Source organism: Melanerpes formicivorus, unplaced genomic scaffold (genome assembly GCF_026170545.1).
Source record: "Melanerpes formicivorus ecotype bairdi unplaced genomic scaffold, bMelFor1.0.p_v2 SCAF_8, whole genome shotgun sequence".
Taxonomy (NCBI): domain Eukaryota; kingdom Metazoa; phylum Chordata; class Aves; order Piciformes; family Picidae; genus Melanerpes; species Melanerpes formicivorus.
In genome coordinates, this window is record NW_027142360.1 from 9,578,141 (window position 1) to 9,601,721 (window position 23,581).

A 23,581-nucleotide genomic window follows, 5' to 3' on the forward strand; every position below is an offset into this window, starting at 1 on the left:
CATTGCTGCTTCCACTGCCTCTGGTGGTTAATGATAACAATAGAGAGCAGTCAAGGGGACTTTAGGCTTCACAGCCACCATTTGCCAGCATCACAATCACTTAAAAAAGGACAATACTCAAACAGGGTTTACTTTTATGAAAGAAGCAGCAGGGCTGCATGAAAGATTTTCCCTGCGATGAAAAGGATTTCTGACTGGTGGAAAATCTCAAGCCTCCTTTATAAATCATCCTAGGCTCTACATCCCTGCACTGTGTTTTTCACAGCACTAATATCAAAATGGTGTGTACCATTTCCTCAGCACTGCTGGCCACCACTCAGGGTATTATTTAAAGACCATATTTGCCAAAATAAACTTTAACCTTTGGCAAACTTATTTCCTGACGTCTTTCTCCCATGCACATCATGTCCCCCAAGTGAAGAATGAAGAATGTGTGCTTGGGCAGTCCGTGGCTTTATCATCAATCAAACCTGTTACATCAAGTGGCTGTGTTACAGGAAACTGTAATGGAGCTGTGCAGCACCAGAGGAGCCGAGGCAGAGATCGATAGGTGGTTTCACGACAAAGCTCCAGCAACAGACACCACAGCCCAAAATCAGGCAGAACCAAGAGGCTGCCCAGGGCAGTGGTGGAGTCACCATCCCTGGAGGTATTTAAAAGATGCATAGAGGTAGTGCTTAGCAGTAGCAGTGGGATTGCAAGCTTAAGGTGAGCAGTTGGACTTCATCGTCTCAAAGGTCTCTTCCTGCCTTAACAGTTCTACGATTCTATGACTGTAGTCTATATGATGTAACACAGCTTCACTGTGACCAGTGGCTGCTTTTATTCATCCCTTACCCAGACCAAGAGAGACACATGTGCTTATAGCACTCTGAAAGGAAGTGGAGCAGAAACAGAACCAAGTCCTTGTGTTGAATGAATGGAACTTGTGTGCTGTACATCCCTGTGGACGGTTTGAAGCAGGCAAAGAGAGGTCCTGCTCTCTTTCTCCAAAGCTGTCTGTGGCTGTGCTGATTAGTGCAGTATACAGCCCTGCTTGCATGTAGTGTTTCCAAAAGCTGTGCTCAGGACACACCTCTTGCCTTGGCCCTTTCAGAGGATGTAGGTGGCTGAATGACTCATTTATGCATCCCAACATTGTTGTAGGCATGAGAAAGGCACAGGAAACATAAGTCTGGCAAGATGGAAACCATTCTTACAGAGCTCTAGTGGCACTCACATGACTAGATCTCTTCATTCCCAGCTCTCACTATGTTGTCTAATTATTTTTATCTGTCCTTCTTCCACGTAAACAATTTTTCACTTGCCATCAGGGTGGCAGGCAGTCCAGCAGGAACCCAAAAGTCTCCCATAAACAACTTCTGGGACATTTCTGCTACATCCTGCTGGCTGGGCTGCCTGAAAGTGAAAATACACTCACGGAACCTGGGGTTTATTTAACTCCCTGTCCTGTTTTCTTTCAAGTGTACAGAAGCTGAATGAGTTTCTCCTAAGTGATGAGATTGGAGATGACACCTGGAGAAGTGGGGACGGCTCTGTAGCTTATGAATCCTGTAAGAAGCACACAGGACTTGTAAGTTCTGTTTGATGAGACTGAATTTCAAAGCAAAGAGGCCGTATAGCCCTACAGTAGATAGGGCTCAGGAGTATTGCTTCCAGCCTGACTCTGACATTGCCCAGATTTACCTCTCCTGTGTCAGAATCCCTGTGTTTCTATGACATGAAGGGTCCCCAAACACATTTAAGCGCTGCTGAAGTACCTGTGGTAATAAAATGGACACATTTACACATGGTTCAGATTTGTCCTTCTCAGTTTTCACAAAAGGCCCAGCTGCATTTCTGGTGGCTGTGGGGTTTGCAATGTGTATTGCCAGTGCCTCCTGCCATATGTGAGTATCTTTAGGTAGGACTGATTCCTACTCCGTGAAATTCAGAGTTAGAGGTGGGGAAACCAACACCAAACATTATGAAATAGGAACTCCAAAAGACTGTTTCAGGAGTGCTAAGCATATAGTGAATTTAAGTACAATATGAGGAGGGAAAAAAAAAAACCCTAAGGAAGATAAAGTTATTTTTTCCCTTCATTTTGATGGTATTTTTTTCTAAAGATGGTTATTTCAACTGTTTCAAATGGATTATGCCATCTGAAAATGTGACTACAACTTGAAGATGGCAGCAGGGAGAAAGGATTAGCACAAAGTAAGTTTTATTTGGAGCTGAATCAAATCAGTTCACCAACCCAAAGCAACGTTTCTTGCTTTTCTGGCTTAACTGCTACAGTAAAGGAAACAAACATGGAATTGTTTCATCATTGGTTTTGTTTCTATTGTCCATCTGTTGCCCACAGAGAGAGACAAAGCCTAGATGATGAGGAGAGGGAAAAATAAAGGTAGTATCTGTAAAGGGAAATCATTCACTGTAGGCAGCTCAGGTGTAGGAAATCACTAAGCCTATGCTGAGTCACCTCAGTGGAGTGATGCTCACAAACACCACAGGCAGCTCTGAACGAGCTAACTCCACAATCACTATTATGCCTTAGGGAGGTCCTTTGCACGAGCTAATTTGATATGCTTCTTGCTCCTGTGGCTATTGAGCTCCCAAGAACCAAACTGGTAACTCTGCATGTCATTAGACTTTTACTGGCACAGCCTTGTTTGGAGCTACCTCAGGTAGGGCAATCTGATCTAGTGGTTGGAAGAGGATGACAGAGCTGAACTTCAGGAGGATTGTGCATGGGAAACCAAAATTAGAAAGACACTCCACATGCTTCAGTTGAGGGTGTTTGAAACATTACAATGTGTGCATCACAGTTGTGCCTCTCTACCATCAGAGACACTGCAAAGCACAGCTTTCTTCCTGTGACCTAGAATGGTGGTAGAATGGTGTCTGTTTTATAAGGAAACAAATACTATCCTCTCTTGAGAACTCCAACTGTTCTCCTTTCTTCATTTCACTGTGTAGCACACCAAAGCCATCAACAGGAGGCAGCCCTTGAGGTATCAGCTTGAAAGCTATGAACAGCCAACAAGGAAGCAAACACGTTCTGTGGAAATGGATGATGTTGCAATCAAGGTAGGTTGGAAATTGTCTCTTTCTTCACAAGGAGCATGTCCTCCTGCAACAGTACCAGACAGTAACCAACTTCTGCTGGTCTTTCAAAGGCAAATTGTTCACTGCATAAGCAAGCCCGTAAATTAATCAATACTTTAGCCAAATATAAAGTGAGAAGAATTCTTTACTAACCAAATCTTTGTAGGTTCTCTGTATTCTCAGGACACAGAGGCATTGAGGGAGGTAGATTGGTGGAGCCACTCTCTGAGGCAAAGGCAACAGACAGAGGCTCCACAAGAAGCAGAGGATCCCCTCTCCTCTTGCCACCAGGCAGAAGAAGGGGACCCAAGAGATGGGGGAGAATGGAAACAGATCCCTGCTTATGGAGGCAGGCAGATCCCTTGTCAGTCTCCCTTCCCCTCCCAGTTGTCCTTACATAAAACAGTTACAAGGCTTTAGATCTTGAGGGTCAGACAAATAAGGATATAGATGAAGGCCCATCCAGGGAGTTGCCTGGGGTGACTCAGCCAGCCCTACATGTTAGGATAGCTTGTACTAAATACAAAAGGAGGGTCATTGTCATAGGTGATTCCCTTCTGAGGGGAACAGAGGCCTCATATGCTGACCAGATACATCCCACAAGGAAATCTGCTGCCTCCCTGGGGCTCAGGCTAGAGATATCACCAGGAAACTCCCTGGATATGGTGCTCAAGGCTATGGAGTAGTGGTCATGGTAGAGTTACATAATGGTTGGACTTGATGGTCTTAAAGGTCTTTTCCAACCACAGTCATTCTGTGACTCTATGGTCATGAGTAAAGAAACAAAAACTAGCTAATCTGATAAGCAGAAATGAATATAGATTTCTTCACATTTCCTTTCATGCACTCTTAGAACTGAGGAAACAAACCCACTTTTAAATAACTCTTTTAAATTTATTAGGACATTATTTTAAGTTATGCTGGCCACATTTTCCCTACATAGGTTCTTCTGCTCCGGGCAAAGAACGTTTCAGGGACCTGTCAGCTTTAAAGGAAGTACAAAGAGGGTGGCATACACTGGGAAACCTTTTCTCTCATGGCCAGCATAAACCTTGTGAACATTCAATTTGCACTTGGGGAACCCACTCACAAGAGACAATATATCACAATCCACAGGATGATTCACTCCTTGAGAAGCTTTACTCTTTAGATTGTCACCTGTGGCTCTTGCAATCATTCTTCATAGTCTTTATTCTTACAATTGACAGAACTAGAATGTTTGGTGGAGCTCAACTCCAGATCATCCTTTGCATTTCATATAGTGCATGCATTTGTGTATAGAACTTTCCTTATTCACAACCTTTTCCTCATTTGACAATCTTTGCTTTTATTTGTTGTATAGGAGCATACCTCACCATGTCTGCTAACCACAGGTTTATTTCAGTATCATATTTTGAATCCAGACTAGGCCTTCTACTTTTATTTTCTTAATGTGTTTAATTATCTGACCCATGGTAATTGGTTTTTTAGGTGACCAATGGATACTTTTCATGGGGAAGTGGTTTAGCAACATTGTCCAACATAAACATCAGAATCCCAACAGGTAGGATAAATGGACATGTTAAACACTAAATAGATGATACCAAATTGCTTCCAATTCCATTCCTTGGTATTGGGTAAAGCAGAAATCCACACATGCAGATTTTTATCAGGAAAAGTGAAGGCTCAAACTGTGTGCAATGCTGTGAGCTGTATTGGTCATATAGCTACATCACTAACCTAAAGTACCATAAATAAACCAGAAATTACAAAGGTTTGTACACATAGAATCACAGAAGGTTAGGGGTTGGAAGAGTACACAATGGCACACAATGTATGAGGACTAGGGTGAATGGAATGAAGCTGGAGGTGGGGAGATTCAAGCTGGAGGTGAGGAGGAAGTTCCTCACCATGAGAGTGGAGAAGCCCTGGAATGGGTTGTCCAGGGAGGTGGTTGAGGCCCCATCCCTGGAGGTGTGTAAGACCAGGCTGGATGAGGCTCTGGCCAGCCTGATCTAGCGTGGGGTGTCCCTGCCCATGGCAGGGGGGTTGGAACTAGATGATCCTTGTGGTCCCTTCCAACCCTGACTGATACTATGATACTATGACGATGATTCTATGATTCTATGATCTTTGTCGAAGCAATAGTCTCATTCCTTTGGAGCTTACTGTGTACTTGTACTGTTCATTAATGTCTGCTTCCACAGATGGATCCATGCAATATTGCCCATTTACATCGTGGATGCTAAAATATTTAACCAAGTAGCTTGGGTGCCCTGGAACTGGATCTAGTTGGGCCTTGTGGACTCAAGTAGAATCCTTGGATTACTCATTTTTTTTAATGTTTTTGTTGCTACTATTACCATAGGTCAGATGACAATGATTGTGGGCCAAGTTGGCTGTGGCAAGTCGTCACTTCTCCTTGCTATACTGGGAGAGATGCAGACCCTGGAAGGCAAAGTCCACTGGAGCAAGTATGTTTTATATGGCTGTTAATTGTTGCATTTATGCAAGCAAGTGGTAGTTAGGATTTGCTGTGAGAAAGGTAAATTTCACATCCTAGAAATTGGAGGTTGAATGATTAGCATCATCCAGATCCTCTTTGTAAGGCATCACTTGCAAACCCACAAAGGATTTTTATTGCTCTTTTGTCATGGTTCAAGCAGGCAGAGGAAGTGGCACAGGATGGGAAAGAGACTAGCCTGGCAATTAGTATCTAAAATATTAGCCCCAGCAAAGGACCTGAATAGAATGCAGACATTATTCCTGTTATCAAATAGGCTTCAATCCTCACTATGACTGAAGTCAGCACTGTTATGGTGCTGCTGTACACAGGCTGGAGCTTCTTCAGACAAGCGGGGTATGTGCCAGCACACAGGCAAGGCTGGCTTTCCCACTCAGTGCTGCTGCTGGCAGGAAAAAGAAAAAAGGTGATATAATAGCACAGGAGAGATGCTTCTCCCCTTCCCTGGTATCTGGCCTCAAGATCCACATATATTCAGACTCAGTGAATGAGAACTCTCTAATAACTAAGTGGGGCAGAAACCACTCTTGAAGCCTAGGCAAAGCAGAGGTTGTGAAAGGGATGTGCTGTCAACCCCAGACTTGTCCTTTGATCTAAAAGATTAGTTCTGGTTCCTTGAAACTACTACGCCAAACTCTTCTTAATCAGCTGTTTGAGGAGAAAAGGTGGGTTTTGTGACAGAGAGCAGTACAACCAGCACCAGAATAAGAGGACACAGTCTTAAGCTATGCCAGGGGAAGTTTAGGCTCTAGGTGAGGAGGAAGTTCTTCACAGAGAGTTGCTAGCTATTGGAATGGGCTGCCCAGGGAGGTGGTGGAGTCACCATCCCTGGAGATGTTCAAGAGGGGATTGGATGTGGCACTTGGTGCCATGGTCTAGTAGTCATGAGGTGTTGGGTGACAGGTTGGACTTGATGATCTTTGAGGTCTTTTCCAACCTTGTTGATTCTATGACTCTGTGTTGTTGCCCCATCCCTTGACTAGTAACCTCCTTTGTCATTTGTTTTTTTACAGCAGTGTTGCAGGCTGGAGATTTTTGCTTTTCCTGTGCTAGTATGTGTGGCAATTTTGTTCTCTAGCCATATTTCACTGTCTGCTATTCTAGATGATCTCATTGTAGTAGCAGGTATAGTTGAAGCCAAGGCTAAGGCTCATTTCATGTGAGCTTAAGCTTTGAAGGAAGAAGAATATGTGACTTAATACCATTAATTTCTTGAAGACATATAATGAAGGTTTTGACTTCACAAGCAGGCGTTTGGGGGGATTTTTTTTCTGTGTAGTTTAAGAAAGTACAAAGAGTAGTGTACCTGAACATTATTGGCACAGCTGTTTTCAAAGCTGTATTTGAGAAGGAATCAGATTGGTCCTAGAGAAAGACAGGGAAGTCTTAGGAAGATCAGACAGGAAGAGAAATCTTAGAAAGATACTAGAGAAAGGTTTGAAGTATTAAGAGAGGAAGATCATATTGCCAGTTGATTAGCAGCCCATGCATAATCACACAGGTACCTCAGGTTTTAGCAAGCATCTCAGGCTTCACTGAGTGACTTTTTTCTTAGAAAACTGTAATTTGGTACTGTGGTATAGCTGATGCAAAAATGGTTATGTTTTGCTGATGATTTCAGACTGCCTGACAGACAGATGGATACAGAAGGAAGCGTCAGGTATTTAACTAAGTGGATCCCATACAAAACCATAATCAAGGTCCTATTTGCTCTCTTAAATCCCTTCCCATGCATGACTAACGCAGTTACTGACTCAGGCATAACACCACAGTAATAATAATGGTTCTGGTTTCAGACTCAGTTATATTGGGGTAATCCTCCTATGCATCACTGTGAAAGTTCATGATGGGACTCGAATTCCCTGTTGCTGTTGTGATTGTCTGCAGTGAGAGCTTTGTGTCCCACTGGTTTGGGATCTTAGGAAAGAAAGCCTGTTAGTGTATCTTTCTGTAAGAGATCTTGGCCAGGGAAAATCTTATGGGTAAGATCAGCCCACTCATACAAGACATGCCTTATATACATGACAAACCTTAGACAAGGAGCTGGCCTTTTGTTTTCCCAGTGAGAAATCAGCTAGACAGACTTCTTAGGCACTGAAGCAGGAGGTTGTCTGGATGCAATGATTTAACTGAGCCTGTTTCTGAGTTCTTAAGTCTATGCAGACACAAATGTGGGGGAGTATGCAGAATGATGGATTCCCTCCACCCATGCTGTAACACTTAGAACCCTCTTATCAGACTGCCAAGGTGGCTAAGTGGAAGCCCGTCACTTGGGATACAATCTCTGTACCTCGAGTTGGTTTCTTTGCAACAAACAAGTTGTTATGCACTAAGTAAAAAGCATGGGAAACACAAGAATTATGAAACAGATCCTGACAAATGGCCAGTTCTGCCCTTGAGCTATGGAAGGCTTCGAGGAAAGTGAGAAAAAGTCATAAGGACTGCCAAGCACAGCTGCTAACCAAAAGGTTGCAACCACAGTAGCTCATAGAAAACACTGAAGAGTATTATGGGCCCTGAAGAGAGAAATAATTGGCCAGAAAATCATCAGCATACCTACTAGTGCTGCTGTGCTGCTGCAGCTGGTTGCAGAGATGGTAACAAATCCCTGCAAATGGCTGGGCAGGATTTGTGTAGATGCTCAGCCTCTCTCTGGCCTTGAAGCTCTGACCTACACTGCTAGAGGGATCTTAGGAAAGAAAGTCTGTTAGTGTATCTTTCTGTAAGAGATCCTGTTCACTCTGCCACGGCATCCTGGAGGTGTTGCATCCCTTTTTTCTCCTCCCTGTTCATTATGTAGGCTGAGGGAACCTGGATCTGGTTAGAGATGTCTATTTTTTTGAAGTCCAGAGTTAGTTGTTGAAACCTCAACAATTTCTTCTTTGATTATTATATTGTGGTTTTTTTACCTTTCCTTACAACTTTCATTTAAATACACTTCTGACAGATCAGCTCACTCAAAAACATAAAAAAATCACTCAAAAATCATATGCAAATTATTACCTAATTCATTTGGTCTTTCCTGACATTTCAGCCTGGAACTCCCCATGTTCCATTTCTCTTTTTATTTGAATGTGTTCTGTTTTTCAGTGCAGAATAAAAAGCAGTAGGAATAGCCACAGACATAAAGAATTTAGAGCAAAGATTATTAAATCCCAGCAGGCAAAGCAAATATTATTTTTAACAATCTCAGGAGCTTCATTTCCAGCCCCACTCTCATGCCCTTCATTTGCATCCCCCTTTCAGATCCAGCAGGGTAATCCCCTTATTTGTGAAGGCTCAGTAAAAGGTCTTACATGTGTTTATAAAGGAGATGACTAATGAACCTTGACTCTCACAGAAATCTCCCTCAGAATATGGAAGGCTTAAAGTGCGTTTGTCAAGCTAAGCATGGAATGGAATTTCTAGCTAAGGAAGGAGAGTTTAATAAATGGGATCCTAAAATTAGTCCTGGATGGTTCAGATAATGTATTTGATTCTAATGGTGACTACATTAAATCTGGTGTGGCTTTGCAAGGGGTCTCATAAGGCTTGTGCCCAGTTTCTGTGAAATTGTACTTCAGAGAGCAGTCCCAAGTCTATATATGAAAGCTTTATCCCTTTCTCTACCATTGCAATGCTCTGCTGATAAAAGTTTGGAGGTTTGTTATAAAGGAAATTTAGATTTCCTTTCTTTTTCTTTGGTTTGACCTGATTTCTGACTTCTTAATCTCTCATTAGGTTCTGTCTTTTGCTTTCTTGTAACTTTCTCCCATTGCAGAGAAGGCTGAAAGCTTCTGCTGCATAAAGGACCAGATCTAGTGAAGCAGTGTCTGGTCTGAGTGTCCACTTATGGCTCTCTGCCCCTTCTGGGGTAACCAAGAGAGCTTATTCACTTCTGATGTAAAAAAATTCTCTGGTGATAGGTGCATGAAAGAACCAAAATAACTGTGCACCTTAGGAGAGGTGAACTGTCACAGTTGTAAGAGAGATGATGTGCAGCACAGAAAGCAACATGTCTCAGCTCTGGCATTTTAAGATGCTCATTATGTGTGTCTGGAACTATGAGGGCTCTCCTACTGGAATGTTAATGCCCTTTGCCAGACTTGGATCCTCTGCTTACAAGTGCAGCTGCAATGACTGGTGTCCTGGAAGCAAGCAGACTTTTCTCTCTCAAAAGTGAAACATTTCACCTAGAGCATGCATAGGCTTGGGACGGGAGAATTTGTCTCTTAAGTCAGGCAAATAACACATTCATATAATTTTCTAGTCCCTTCTAATGCCTGTTCCCATTTACCTGGCACAAACTTACTCTCTCAGGTTTTGCACCACACCTGGACACAGTCATCACTGATGATCCAGAATGGCTTTGAGTGCCATTCCATGTCCTTGACACTGCTAATAAGTCAATAGAGAAGCATAAGCCATTCACATCATTACTGCCACTGCAAAATGAGATCTGCCAAGCTTATCTTTACTCCAGGAGAAATCTGACATTAGAGTAATCACCAGATTTTGCATGTCACTGGTGGAACTGTGTGGAGAAGCTAGCTTGATGCTTGACAACCTTTTATATATGCAGGCCATATGAATAATTTCATGAGTGATTAGATTTTACAATGCATTTTGCAATGTTAATATATCTTCTAACAACATAGCTTGCCTCTTTAGCCACTCTACACTACAGACATGAAACTGGTTTATTTAGAAAAGTTGTTTTTTACTGAGAACTTTCCTCTTACCCACTTTAAGACCAAAAAAATGATGTTGAATTCTTAAAGCATGTACTGAACCCCAGTTTCCCTGTATATAAAACTTGCTCAAAGTGTTATTCTCTGTGTTTCCTGCTTACTAAATGTCATTTACCATAACTTACAGTGTAAATGAAACTGAACCTTCTTTTGAAGCATCCAGAAGGTATTAATTCTGGTTTTGGTGTATCATAATGCACTCATTCATTTCTGCAGAATTTGCTCAAACCTTCCATCTTTGTCCCCTTCAGCCATCTCTGTGTTTCCTTACCACCTTGATAACGATTTACTGACAGATTCTGTTAAATCCAGTGGATCCCAATCTTCTCCAGCCATGGTACCACTACCTCAGTCTTGTCTGAATGATGTCCAATACTCCCAGCTCCCTTTTGTCATTACTGGGAGTTTAGTGTGTTAAGTACCTTGCAAGTCAGGGCCTCTAGGTGTAAGACATCATTTGTACCCTTCCATGAGCTTGCATGTTTTCTGATCACTGCTGGGTGTCACATTACTGGTAACCCAGCTTTGACAACTATGTGATGGAGCAGGGCACACAGCCTGTAAAGGAAGCCAGCTGTGCTCCAGCTGCAGCAAAGCAGTGACTCCAGCCCTGGCTTCAGGGAAAGGCTCTGCAGGTCAGAAGAAGGACAAGCTAAGCTAAAAACATGTCATAAGTGATGGAGAAGTAGTGACACAGAGAGCTGTGAGTGGGAGCTACCCCATGATCTCCCTCCCTGACAATCCCAAGGACATATTTCATGTCAGTGCATACTGAACTCCTACATCGCCTAAAATTCTGGGGATAACACTGACTGCTTCTAACTGGCTATTTCTCATATCCCATCACCCTCTCCCTCTAGATGCTCACATATAAAGCAGTATCAAATGTTTGGTTTGAAGCAATACCATCAAAGAGACTGAGAAAGAAGATAAATGTTCATACTGGTTCATGCCTTCTTCCTCACACATCTCGTTCATCTCAGAAGAATGTCTGAAATTATGTGACCCTTTTTGATGCTGTGCATAGTCAAACCAGACAGAATAAAAAACATTCATACCCCTGCTGTGCACATGTCATTGGGTTTTTAGATACATTTAAAGTTTGTCTAAGTAAGTACTTGGGAGATCGTAGGGAGTCCTTCCCAATCTGTATTAAACTGCCCCCTTTTCCTGTGTCATGTCAGTCCACTGAGCATCTAAGAGACTTAGAAAAGAAAAGAAGCATTTTGTGTGCATGGCCACATAAACTAAAACTTGGTAAAGCAGCAAGCCAAGTGATGCCACTTGAACAGTGCTTTTTCACTATCTGTTCTGATGCTAGAGAAAGAAAAATACCAAATAACTGTCCCAGTGAGAATTTAAGACTTTTGATTAATTATAATTTGCCTGTGGATTGAAGTGGCCACTACTAGATTGAGGTAGGCACCAGCCATTTGTAGTAGAATAGAATACAACCTAGAGTGTAGATTTTTAACACTACAGAGGAGAGAGTGGGTGCTGTTCTAATAGCATCTAATTTTAGAACTCATCCCTTCACTTTTGTAACGGTTGCTGTGCCCTTGTGTTTCTTTGTGTTTTTAATGAATGCACATTCATAACATTAAATTAGAAAAAAAACCTGATTCAGAGACAATTCATAATGTGAGTGCTTTGCTTTTATCCTAATGCTCTTTATCTGTCAACAGTAGAAACAGATACTCCGTGGCTTACGCAGCTCAGAAGCCGTGGCTGTTGAACGCCACTGTGGAGGAGAACATCATCTTTGGGAGCCCATTCAACAAACAGAGGTAAATAAGAACCCCCTTGCAAAAACACCTCACAATGTCTTTTAAAGAGGTTTCTGGCTTCTCCTTCTGGAGGAAGTTTCTAGATTCTGAAAAATATCAATACTCACCACTCCCCTTCTGATAGACCTCAGGATGCCCTTGGTCTTCTTGCCACAGTGCTGGCTCATGAGCATCCAGGACCCCCAGGTCCCTTTCCCCAGAGCTGCTCTCCAACAGGTCAGTCCCCAACCTATACTGGTCCATGGGGTTGTTCTTTCCCAGATGCCAGACTCTACCCTTGGCTTTGTTGGATTTCATTCAGTTTCTCCCCACCCAACTCTCCAGCCTGTCCAGGTCTGGCTGAATAACAGCACAGCCTGAGGGGTGTCAGCCATTCGTCCCAGCTTGGTGTGACCAGCAAACCACAGAGTCCAAGAAAACAGCTTTGTGACAGGGAGAAACATACCAAATAATTGATGTAATTGAACCTTTAAAAAGTAGACTTTCCAAATAGGATCTATACTAAAGAAGTAAATTTTTGCAATGCTTAGTTTCCAACACTCCATGAGTAGCTGCTGGATAATCCTTTTGCCCTGCCTATTTTTCCAGCTATCTGTGATGACAGAGCCATCATCACAGGAAACTCACACTACAGGTTTTTGTGTTAGCAAACAAGTGGCTTGTTAAATAATAACAAACCCACATTGTTTTAACAGGTACAAAGCTGTCACAGATGCCTGCTCTCTGCAGCCTGACATTGACTTACTGCCATTTGGTGATCAGACAGAAATTGGAGAAAGGGTAAATAATATGCATGCTTATATGTCTGCTTAGCCTATGTATTAAGAAAGCACTCTCTGATGGCACTAATCTGTGTTGGGCTGCAAGCCTGCTTAATAATTGGAATTCACCAGGTGTTGAAAACTTTTTTCCTTCTTCAGCTGTTTCTAGAATGTGATTTTTTGATCAAAGTTTCCTATATTTTGCTTGCAGGATTTGATTTTTTCAATCTATGAATCATAGGATCACTCAGGTTGGAAGGGGCCTCGAAAGATCATCTAGTCCAACACTCCTGCAGTCAGCAGGGACATCCTCTGCTAGATCAGGTTCCCCAGAGCCCCTTCGAGCCTCACCTTGAATATCAGTATCAGTATCACTAAGGTTGGAAGAGACCTCAAAGATCATTGAGTCCAACCTGTCACCACAGACCTCATGACTAGAGTAGGGAAGATACTACTGCCCACTGCAGGTCTGAACTCACGACCTTCCCATTAAGGGTCTTATGCACTACCAACTGAGCCACATCTGATCCCATACCTCCAGGGATGGGACCTAAATCCCCTCTCTGAAACCTGTTGCAGTGTTCCACCAAGCTCATGGTGCAGAACTTGTTCATAACATCCATTTTAAATCTGCTCTTCTCTTTTCAAACCAGTGTCCATCCTATCACTGCAGGCCTTTGTAAGCAGTCCCTCTATGCTTAGAGAAGTTCCTCATAATTCACACTGACCCATGATTAGTTGCTGAATAATAATTTTCCCTCTCATATTACATGAGGATTATGCTTGTTTATCAACAGGATTAGCATCTTAACAAAGCTTTTTATTGATATTTCAACTCTGTATAATTGTACAAAGTACTATCATGATGTTTACTCAAAGATGCACGTTTCTGATCCGTTATCCTCATTAGGGGATTAATTTAAGCGGTGGCCAACGACAACGAATCTGTGTAGCTCGAGCACTCTATCAGAACACCAACATTGTCTTCTTGGTAAGATTCTTTCCTGTTACACATGGAGCATGGAAAGTCAGTAATAAAACTGCCATTCCTTATATTTAGCTTCAGAAAAAATGTGTGGGACATTTAGAAAGCTGTAAGAACTTTTCTTCAGCCCCAAATGCAAGTTAAAGAGGTAGAAAACAAACGTTCACCAGAGGCAGAATCAAAACTGAGTCCATTGTTAACTGAGTCCACTGTTATGAACTGAAGGGCAATAGATGCTGGCTCACTGCTCCATAGTGCAGCCCTCTGACTGGGTTTCAGACATTAGAGATGAAATGTTAGTAATAATAGTGTCATAGTATCAGTCAGGGTTGGAAGGGACTACAAGGATCATCTAGTTCCAACCCCCCTGCCATGAGCAGGGACACCCCACACTGGCTGGCCAGAGCCTCATCCAGCCTGGTCTTAAACACCTCCAGGGACAGGGCCCCAACCACCTCCCTGGACAACCCATTCCAGGGCTTCACCACTCTCATGGTGAAGAACTTCCTCCTCACCTCCAGCCTCAATCTCCCCACCTCCAGCTTCATTCCATTCCCCCTAGTCCTATCACTACCTGAGATATTGTCCCTCCCCAGCCTTCCTGTAGGCCCCCTTCAGATACTGGAAGGCCACAATAAGGTCACCTTGGAGCCTTCTCTTCTCCAGACTGAACAGCCCCAACTCTTTCATAATGGCAGATGCTTTCTGCTGAAAAAAAAAAAATCTTTAAAGAAATAAAACCAATTTGGTGGTGGTGGTGGTGGTCCTGTTCTAATATTTTCTTTTGTTGGGTTTGGTTGTAGGATGACCCATTCTCTGCACTGGACATTCACTTAAGTGACCATTTGATGCAGGAAGGGATTTTGAAGTTTCTGCAAGAAGACAAGAGGACTCTTGTTCTGGTGACACATAAATTACAATATTTGCCACATGCTGACTGGGTAAGAGAAGAAACACTCTGATGCAGATTTGCTAAAGAAGAACCTACACTTGAAGTTAGCACCATAGCAATTAATGAGATCAATATTTTTCTCTGTAACAGAGCCCCTCCTTCTTAATTCCATATGTCATGTGGCTAACCAACACTTTGCATACTGCTAATCTCAGAGTAGAAGGCAAAGTTTTATTTTTATGTTATTCATAGAATGGTTTAAATTGGAAGGGACCTTAAAGATCATCCAGTTCCAACCCCCCTGCCATGGGCAGGGACACCTTCCACTAGACCAAGTTGCTCAAGGCCTCGTCCAACCTGGCCATGAACACCTCCAAGGAGAAGGCATCCACAACCTCCCTGGGCAATCTATTCCAGTGTCTCACCACCCTCACTCCAAAGAATTTCTTCCTAATCTCCAGTCTCAATCTGCCCTGCTCAAGCTTCAATCCATTGCCTCTCATCCTGTTACTACAAACCCTTGCAAAAAGTCTCTCCTCAGCTTTCTTGTAGCCCCTTTCAGGTACTGGAAGGGTGCTCTAAGGTCTCTCTGGAGCCTTCTCTTCTTCAGGCTGAACAGCCCCAACTCTCTCAGCCTGCCACCATAAGGGAGGTTTTCCAGCCCGCTCATCTCTGTGGCTGTCCTCAGGACCCCATCCACATTTTGATGCCCCTCTTATGCTGGGGGCCCCAGAACTGGAGGCAGTGCTCCAGGTGGGGTCTCATGAGAACAGAGCAGAGTGGCAGAATCACCTCCCGCATCCTGCTGGTCACACTTCTCTTGGGTGCAGCCAGGACATGGCTGCCTTCTGGGCTGCAAGCAACCACTTCTGCCTCCTGTTGAGGGTATTTGTGTAAGGTTTTCTGATTGAAAGCCACTAGAGAATTACGACTTAATTGCAAATATGACTATTCCTTATTATGTCTTGTTCATTCTTTTAGAAGACAATTAAGCATGTCTTATAGAAGCTTCAATTTATAAACTGTGTCAACAAAGAAGTTATTAGTGAAATATTGAATAAAATTAACACAGAAATGTGCATGATAATAATCTCCCCAATACTGAGAAATGTCATGTAGGACTGAGGTCAGTGATTATGGCATCTGTGTTGCTGACTAGAACTATTGGATGCTTTCTTCCCTAGATAATAGCAATGAAAGATGGAATGGTGCTCAGAGAAGGGACACTAAAGGATATCCAAAACAAGGATATTGAGCTATATGAACACTGGAAAACTTTGATGAATCGCCAAGATCAAGAACTGGAAAAGGTAAAGAGGAGAATAGAATAGAATAGAATAGAATAGAATAGAATAGAATAGAATAGAATAGAATAGAATAGAATAGAATAGAACAGAACAGAAGAGGTTGGAAGAGGCCTTCTTGGCCACCTGAGCACACTGCAGGCTCATGTTCAGCCTACCATCGACCAGTACCCCCATGTCCCTCTCTGCCTGGCTGCTCTCTAGCCACTCTGACCCCAGCCTGTAGCACTGCATGGGGTTGTTGTGGCCAATGTGCAGAACCCGGCACTTGGATGTGTTAAATCTCATGCCATTGGACTCTGCCCATCTGCCCAGCCTGTCAAGGTCCCTCTGCAGAGCCTCTCTACCCTCCAGCAGATCAACTCCTGCCCCCAGCTTGGTGTCGTCAGCAAATTTACTGATGATGGCCTCAATGCCCTCATCCAGATCATCAATAAAGATGTTAAAGAGCGTGGGGCCCAATGCCTGGGAGCATTTGGTCAAGGATGACTTCTCTGAAAAGAAATATTTTTCAGTTCATTTCTGAAAAGCACAGAAAGCAAGTTTTAAACTAGAAATTATATTTTCTGGGGGGGGAAACCACATGAAATGTAAGGAACATTAAGGACTGGAACAGGCCATGTAGGAATTGTACATCTGCCATGAGTGGTCTGAAAGGACACAGTAGGCAAACATCCTTTTGAAACATGGTGCACAACTGATCCTTGTATTCTGTGAGCTAAATTGCTTTTACCATAGTGGCAGACAGCTAAGTTCTCAAACTAATAATTTTCCTTATTACAGGATATGGAAGCTGACCAGGCTACTCTGGAGAGAAAAACCCTTAGAAGGGCCATGTACCCCAGAGAATCGAAAGCTCAGCTGGAAGATGAAGACGAAGGTATGTTTTACCATTTCACTTTATTTACTCTAGTACTATATTCATTGCCATTCCACCTGAACAGTTGGCAGTTCTTAGCCATGGAGCATGAATATGTTGATGCTGCTTGGTAACACCAGTGGAAAGTCCAATCCACTGACCCATTCACAACACTACTATTTTAAGAGATACTCCACAGATTTCTCTAAACATTGTGCATGGATTAGAGTGGACCAAAATGAGTTTTGGGGGTTTTTTTGCTAAGTCATACTACCTGGAGATACCAAGATAGAAGTAAAATAGTGATAATAGTAGTAAGTAAAGCAAACTGAGGTAGCTCTGCAAGGAGGAACTCATCATCTGTAGCTCTGTCCCTCACGATTTGTCTCTGAAGTGTCTGCTCTGGGCTTCATCATGTGATCAAACTTGAAGCAATTTCCAGTTCCTTTTTGAATGTAACCTGCTATTTTTCTAGCTGAGAGCATTTGTGGGAGAACCTTTAGGCTTTGTTCTCAAGCTTAGCTTCATGTTCCCCCAAGTTCTTGATGCTTTTAGAGGGGTAGATACAGGTTCACAGAACTTTTAAAGGAGGGTGAGAGGCAGAATGGTTGCAGCTGGCAACAAGACCCATCAAGAACATCTCTGGGATGCTAGACTAAGCCTGAAGGGAGTAGTCAGCCCTGGTAAGCAGTAAGTTTGGGCCAGGGAATAGAAGTGAACTGCAGGCTTCACCTTAACTCAAGAGGAGCAGTAATTGCAGGAATTATCATGGTGATGTTGGTTGGAGTGATGGCAAAATTAACAGGTTCTTTCTGCCTTGTGTTTCATCTGGCAATGCTCATGAGGGATTGTCATCTAAACTAATAGGTCTGTAGGTCCTGGATTGCTCCATTCTAAAAAGGTTCCCAGTCAGTGTGTGATAGACAGAGCCGGATGCCAAAGCCCTCGAGGTGGAAATGCTCTGGCTTCAGACTTCTTTGGGGGAGCTGAGCAGAACATGTCTTACTATGTGCAGTCATTACTATGCTTCATCAGTTCAGTTCTTGAAAGAGATTAAATTGAAATCATTCCCAAGCTCCTCCTTTTGGTCTGTGCAAGAAAGCCTTGCCAAAAACCCATATCTTTTTTTGTAGGTAAGACTGAAAACCCAGGACAGAAAGGACATACCCATATAGCCCATAAAATGCCTGCAAAAAAACCCCAGACAGCAACAGCAGACATCATTCAGATCAAAACCAGAAATCAGTAACTTCAGGACAGAAATATAACCTAACATTGTATTCTAGGTCATCCACACTTATTATGTGACCTAGAGAATGTTCACAAGCTCTCTGTCTCCCAAACAGTGTAGAATTTCAGCTGATAAGAAATCGCTTCCTAATTCATTTTTAACATTCAACATCAGAAATGAGTGGAATTGTGGTTAATTCAGGGTAGTCAGAGTAGGTCAGCATTCTTCTTCCCCAAGGATTTCTAGCCATGAAGGCTGTTTTTAAGTGACAAATTGAATTTTGCCATTAAAATTAAAATCTGAACCAAAAGCCAAACTGGCCAGGCAGAAAGGCACCTGGGGGTACTGGTTGATAGTAGGCTAAACATGAGCCAGCAGAGTCCCAGGTGGCCAAGAAGGCCAATGGCATCCTGGCCTGTATCAGGAACAGTGTGGCCAGCAGGAGCAGGAAGGTCATTCTGCCCCTGTACTCAGCATTGGTTAGGCCACACCTTGAGTCCTGTGTCCAGTTCTGGGCCCCTCAGTTTAGGAAGGATGTTGACTTGCTGGAACGAGTCCAGAGAAGGGCAACAAAGCTGGGGAGGGGTTTGGAGCACAGCCCTGTGAGCAGAGGCTGAGGGAGCTGGGGTTGCTTAGCCTGGAGAAGAGGAGGTTCAGAGGAGATCTTATTGCTCTCTACAACTACCTGAAGGGAGGTTGTAGACAGGTGGAGGCTGGTCTCTTCTCCCAGACAACCAGCACCAGAACAAGAGGACACAGTCTCAGGCTGTGCCAGGGGAGGTTTAGACTGGATGTTAGGAAGAAGTTCTTCACAGAAAGAGTGATTGGCCATTGGAATGTGCTGCCCAGGAAGGTGGTGGAGTCACCATCACTGGAGGTGTTTAGGAAGAGACTGGATGGGGTGCTCGGTGCCATGGTTTAGTTGATTAGAAGGTGTTGGGTGATAGGTTGGACTCAATGATCTCAAAAGTCTCTTCCAACCTGGTTAATTCTATTCTATTCTAAAACCCAGTAAACCAAAGCCAGTAAACCTAAGTACAATTCTTAGCACTGAATCCAAGCTAACTTGATAAAATGTCTGAATCACAGAGGAAGAAGAAGAAGAAGAGGAAGATGATAACATGTCAACTGTACTGAGGCTCAGGACAAAGATGCCATGGAAAACCTGCTGGAGATATCTAACATCTGGAGGATTTTTCTTGCTCTTTCTGATGATTTTCTCAAAGCTGCTGAAACATTCAGTTATAGTGGCCATAGATTACTGGCTTGCCACATGGACATCTAAGGACAATGCAAATGAAGTCAGGAATGTTGATGATATTAAGAGCACAAATAAGGTGAGCCATATTTCAGAACTTGACAGGGAAAAGGTAATATATCTATTCCAAAGTCATCATTTGTTGTTCAGATGAACATGAGCATCTAGGATTCTCTAAAGATTTGTGAGGCTTTTATCATTCCAGAAGAGAGGGAATGAAAATATGGGGGGAAAAAGGGAAAGAGGGAAGGAAGTGGACAAAGAAGCCAGCTAGATTAGAAAGACAGACAGATAAAGATTGATTGTTCTATAAAATAGATTAATTGCTCCTGCTAAACCATTAGATAATCCAGATTGCAAAACTGGAACAGAAGCATGTTTGAGGTTAGAAAAATGATTGACCTTTCCAAGGAGGGAATCTCATACTAAACTTTCTGAGCTGGGTTTTTTTAACACCTAAGTCAATGACCCCATTTTCCTAAGTACTGACTGTCCAGTAATGTCCTGCCAGGAAAAAAAAAGCCCTCCAATGTCTTACTTCAATACAACCTGCTTGTAGCTGTAAATTTGACTCAGATACAAATTCCTCACTGAACTCCACTTCAGAATGCTTGAATGTGTTGCAGCCCTGGCAGATTAGTTTAGGATTTGTTCTGGGAATTTTAGGGGTGCTTGAACTTAATGAAGTGGAGCTTTCCAACATCTCTCAAATGACTCAGTTCTCGAGAGGTTCTACTTTGGTTGCTTGAGGTTCTTGGCTAACAATTTGCCTATTTTTCTATTGTCCATTTAGTCTATCTTTACAGTTCTAAGTACTCTCTCTTGAGGGTCTTAAAGGGATCTTAGAACTTCCAGCTCTTCTTTTTCTGTGCATTTAATGTAGTTCCATCATAGTTCTTTTCTTTCCCAAAGATTATGTTAATGTACTTATATAAGTGTGGTGACATACTAGGCAATTGATCCCAGGTACCTTGGGAATCTCCTAGTAGAAAAGAGAAATGAGTGCTTATTTCTTGCACTGATGCATTTGTTATTTTATTAGACTTATCATGTAGCTGTCTTCAGCATCCTCTCTGGAGCAGGGATCGTCCTTTGCCTCATCACATCTCTGACTGTGGAGTGGATGGGCCTCACAGCAGCCAAGAACCTACACCATAATCTCCTCAACAAGATCATCCTTGGACCAATCAGGTACAATTATCTTCATAATATGCCTTCTGAAAAGCAACATGGCCAAAATCTCTCCTCTTTGTAACTGAAAAGCTCCTAAGTTTGCCCAGTTGCCTTCAAGGCCTCAAAAAGTAAAAGTAAGTAGGGAGGCAATCAGGGAAAACAGTAATTCCATGTCAGAACATATGAAGTTCTGCCTCATATTATCTCTCTGATGTGTCAGGTAGCTGGCACCTCCTTCAAGGCTGGGGGTGTCAAGGACAGTTCTGAGCACAGTTCTTGCTCCAGGGCACTCAGCTCAAACTGTGAGCATATGATGTGGACAGGAGGCTTCTGATGATGGAAAGAGACAGGTTCTGTCTATGATAACCATAGTGTCTCACAGGCAACAGGATGGCTGGACAGGTGGCTACATAACACATGCAGTTATCACGCTGCTTTCATGAAACAGCTGAATCCTGGTGCCTTGTACTATGAAGTTCAGTAGTAGGCAGGCTACTGGGATCCTTGAAAGAGGTCTTAAATGTTGACAGAGCATAGATGAAAGAGCAGGAGACAAGGCAGTAGGTTTTTGGGAGAGGAAGGGAAATGCTGAGAGAAGCATTTTGCTACTCAGGATGCAGACATCATGATCTGTGACATTACTCATATTTACTGCTTGGTTTCAGAGAAAACAGCTGGCCACAGCTCTGTGTTCTGTCTGAGCTGGCTTTTGATCCAAAACTGGAAACCCTTCTCAGGTAACTTTTGTGTTTCATTTGTTAAACAGGTTCTTCGATATGACTCCGTTGGGGCTAATTCTAAATCGCTTCTCAGCTGACACAAATATCATTGATCAGGTACTAAAGTACTGTGGTTTGCTACAGCTTGTCTTTGCATACTGTCACTTAGCCACTGATGAAGATGGTGAATTAAAACATTCATTAGAGAAAGGCATTGCACAGGCTCTGGGAATAGGAACAGAGCAAACAAAGTACAGACATTTGCAGTAATGAGGGGAGGTAATTGTCAGAATAGACACAGTGGAAGATGGTGGCTCTTGCTTCATATGCAGACAGGCTGCTTCTCTTGGAAGGTCTGGATGAGCAAACCACCAGACCTTGGTCTCAAAAGAGGAAACAGGGTAGAATATAACAATTTTAACTATATGGCACTACACATGACAACTGCATGTTCCATCCTGGCACATGTGGCACACGTGAATGTGTAGTATTCAGGGAGCAGAAAGGATGGTTTCATTACAGCTGTGATTCAAAATATTTGGATGAGCAATCATCCTGAGTGAAAGCCTGATGGAAACATGAAAGGACAATTAGGAGGCTGTGAGAAAAACAGCATGCTCTCTCTACATATTTGAGATACCAAGAACAATTTTCTCTTTCTTGCTTGTAATATAAACAAGGTGGAAATGGCTCCTATTTCCCCCTGATCTTTGAAATACTGACCTTTAGAAATAAAACTCCAGTGACTCATTTGTTAACCTCTGCACATCTGAGTAGCAGACCCACAGGAAGGCTCCTAAAGAGAAAATCAATGAGTGCACACTCAGATTGTTCCACTTTCCCTAGGAAGTGGCCTGTACTGGTACTGCAGGTGATTTTGGCATTATATATGATTTTTTGTTTCATTCCAGCACATCCCTCCTACACTGGAGTCTCTCACCCGTTCCACCTTACTCTGCCTGTCAGCCATTGGAATGATCTCTTATGCCACTCCATGGTTCCTTGTTGCCCTCGTGCCTCTTGGGATAGCATTTTATTTCATCCAGAAATACTTCAGAGTTGCTTCCAAGTATGTATGATAAACCTGTCCTGAAAATGTCTTCTAAAAGGGGAAAAAAATTGTACTTAGGGATTGTGATGGAATGTGAGGTTATAGGAGCTAAGATAAGGAGCAAATCACAGTATCACAGTATCACCAAGGTTGGAAGAGACCTCAAAGATCATCGAGTCCAACCTGTAATCACAAACCTCATGACTAGACCATGGCACCAAATGCCACATCCAATCCCCTCTTGAACACCTAATGGTCAGCTGTCCTGCTTTTGATCCTGAGGTATAAGCTTGAGACATACATTGGAGGAGGTTTCCAGCCAACAGGCTACAAACGTGGTATTTGGGGAAGTAGCTGTAGTTGCATCAGTTTTGTGCACTGTTGGCTATAGAGTCAGATAAACATGAAGTTGGTGAAGCAACTGAGCCAGCTTGCATCTGCTCAAAGATCCTCTTTGACCTTTTCAGGGCTAGTAGAGAATGAAAAACAGCTTCCTGGATTAGTGTCAGTCGAAGGCTTTTTCCTTCGTATTGGTAAAAAAGAATCTGCAGAAAGTAAGAGCGTGCAGCCACATTTCATATTACCAACTATTTATCTGCTTACAAAGAGCACAAATTTTCAGCAAAATGAGTGTCAGGATTTCTTAGAGTCATTATAGCATTTTTTTTCTTCCTTCTTTTTTTATTATCTATTTACACTGAGCTCTCTTTAATCACTTGTGAGGCAGTCAGGCTTGGCTTGTGTCCTTTCAATCTATAATTGGAGTTAATACACCCAATGTATTTCTAGACAAAATAATATTAGGAAATGCAGGATGGAGGGGTAGCTTTGGCCAACATTTATAACTCACATGCAGTAGTTTTCAGGCATATAAGCTCCACTAATGTTTAGAAATGCAAATATTTACAGTATTCCTTGCAGCACTTTGACCCTCTGTTGTATTTTCCATTACATCTCTCAAAAACTTGTGTGCATTTTCCATCATTAATTTGAAAGAGCACATATTCATCATCAAAACATCAGCAGCAAATTCAATCCTGTCGAGTGCAACATTCAGCATCATGGAGCAGTTATTTCTTCTGCCCTATCTATTACAGTGTGCAAACACAGCAGGATTTTAGTGAAGAGTTTAAATATCTGATGATCTGGCCTTTCTTCTGTTTATACAAGTGGCTTCTAAGTCCAGGGCAGAGTGTTACAGGAAGATGTATTTGTCTCTGTGGTTTGGAAAATGTTCT

At 42.7% G+C, this 23,581-nt stretch overlaps 1 protein-coding gene across 4 annotated transcripts in view; it reads left to right on the top strand.

The window, feature by feature from the left end:
- ABCC9 (ATP binding cassette subfamily C member 9) overlaps positions 1-23,581 on the top strand; it is an 81,902-nt gene that overhangs the window by 36,280 nt on the left and 22,041 nt on the right. For 2 of the 4 annotated variants that reach the window (XM_068141961.1, XM_068141962.1), the window contains exons 14-27: positions 1,465-1,573; positions 2,962-3,072; positions 4,561-4,633; positions 5,438-5,543; positions 12,009-12,110; positions 12,806-12,890; positions 13,782-13,862; positions 14,660-14,797; positions 15,933-16,058; positions 16,836-16,932; positions 19,232-19,479; positions 20,443-20,591; positions 21,340-21,409; positions 22,204-22,361. In XM_068141961.1, coding sequence (XP_067998062.1) covers positions 1,465-1,573; positions 2,962-3,072; positions 4,561-4,633; positions 5,438-5,543; positions 12,009-12,110; positions 12,806-12,890; positions 13,782-13,862; positions 14,660-14,797; positions 15,933-16,058; positions 16,836-16,932; positions 19,232-19,479; positions 20,443-20,591; positions 21,340-21,409; positions 22,204-22,361 — 1,653 coding nt within the window. Of the gene's footprint in view, positions 1-1,464; positions 1,574-2,961; positions 3,073-4,560; positions 4,634-5,437; positions 5,544-7,214; positions 7,254-12,008; positions 12,111-12,805; positions 12,891-13,781; positions 13,863-14,659; positions 14,798-15,932; positions 16,059-16,835; positions 16,933-19,231; positions 19,480-20,442; positions 20,592-21,339; positions 21,410-22,203; positions 22,362-23,581 lie in introns of all 4 variants that reach the window. The other 2 variants (XM_068141960.1, XM_068141963.1) reach the window with 2 other exon arrangements.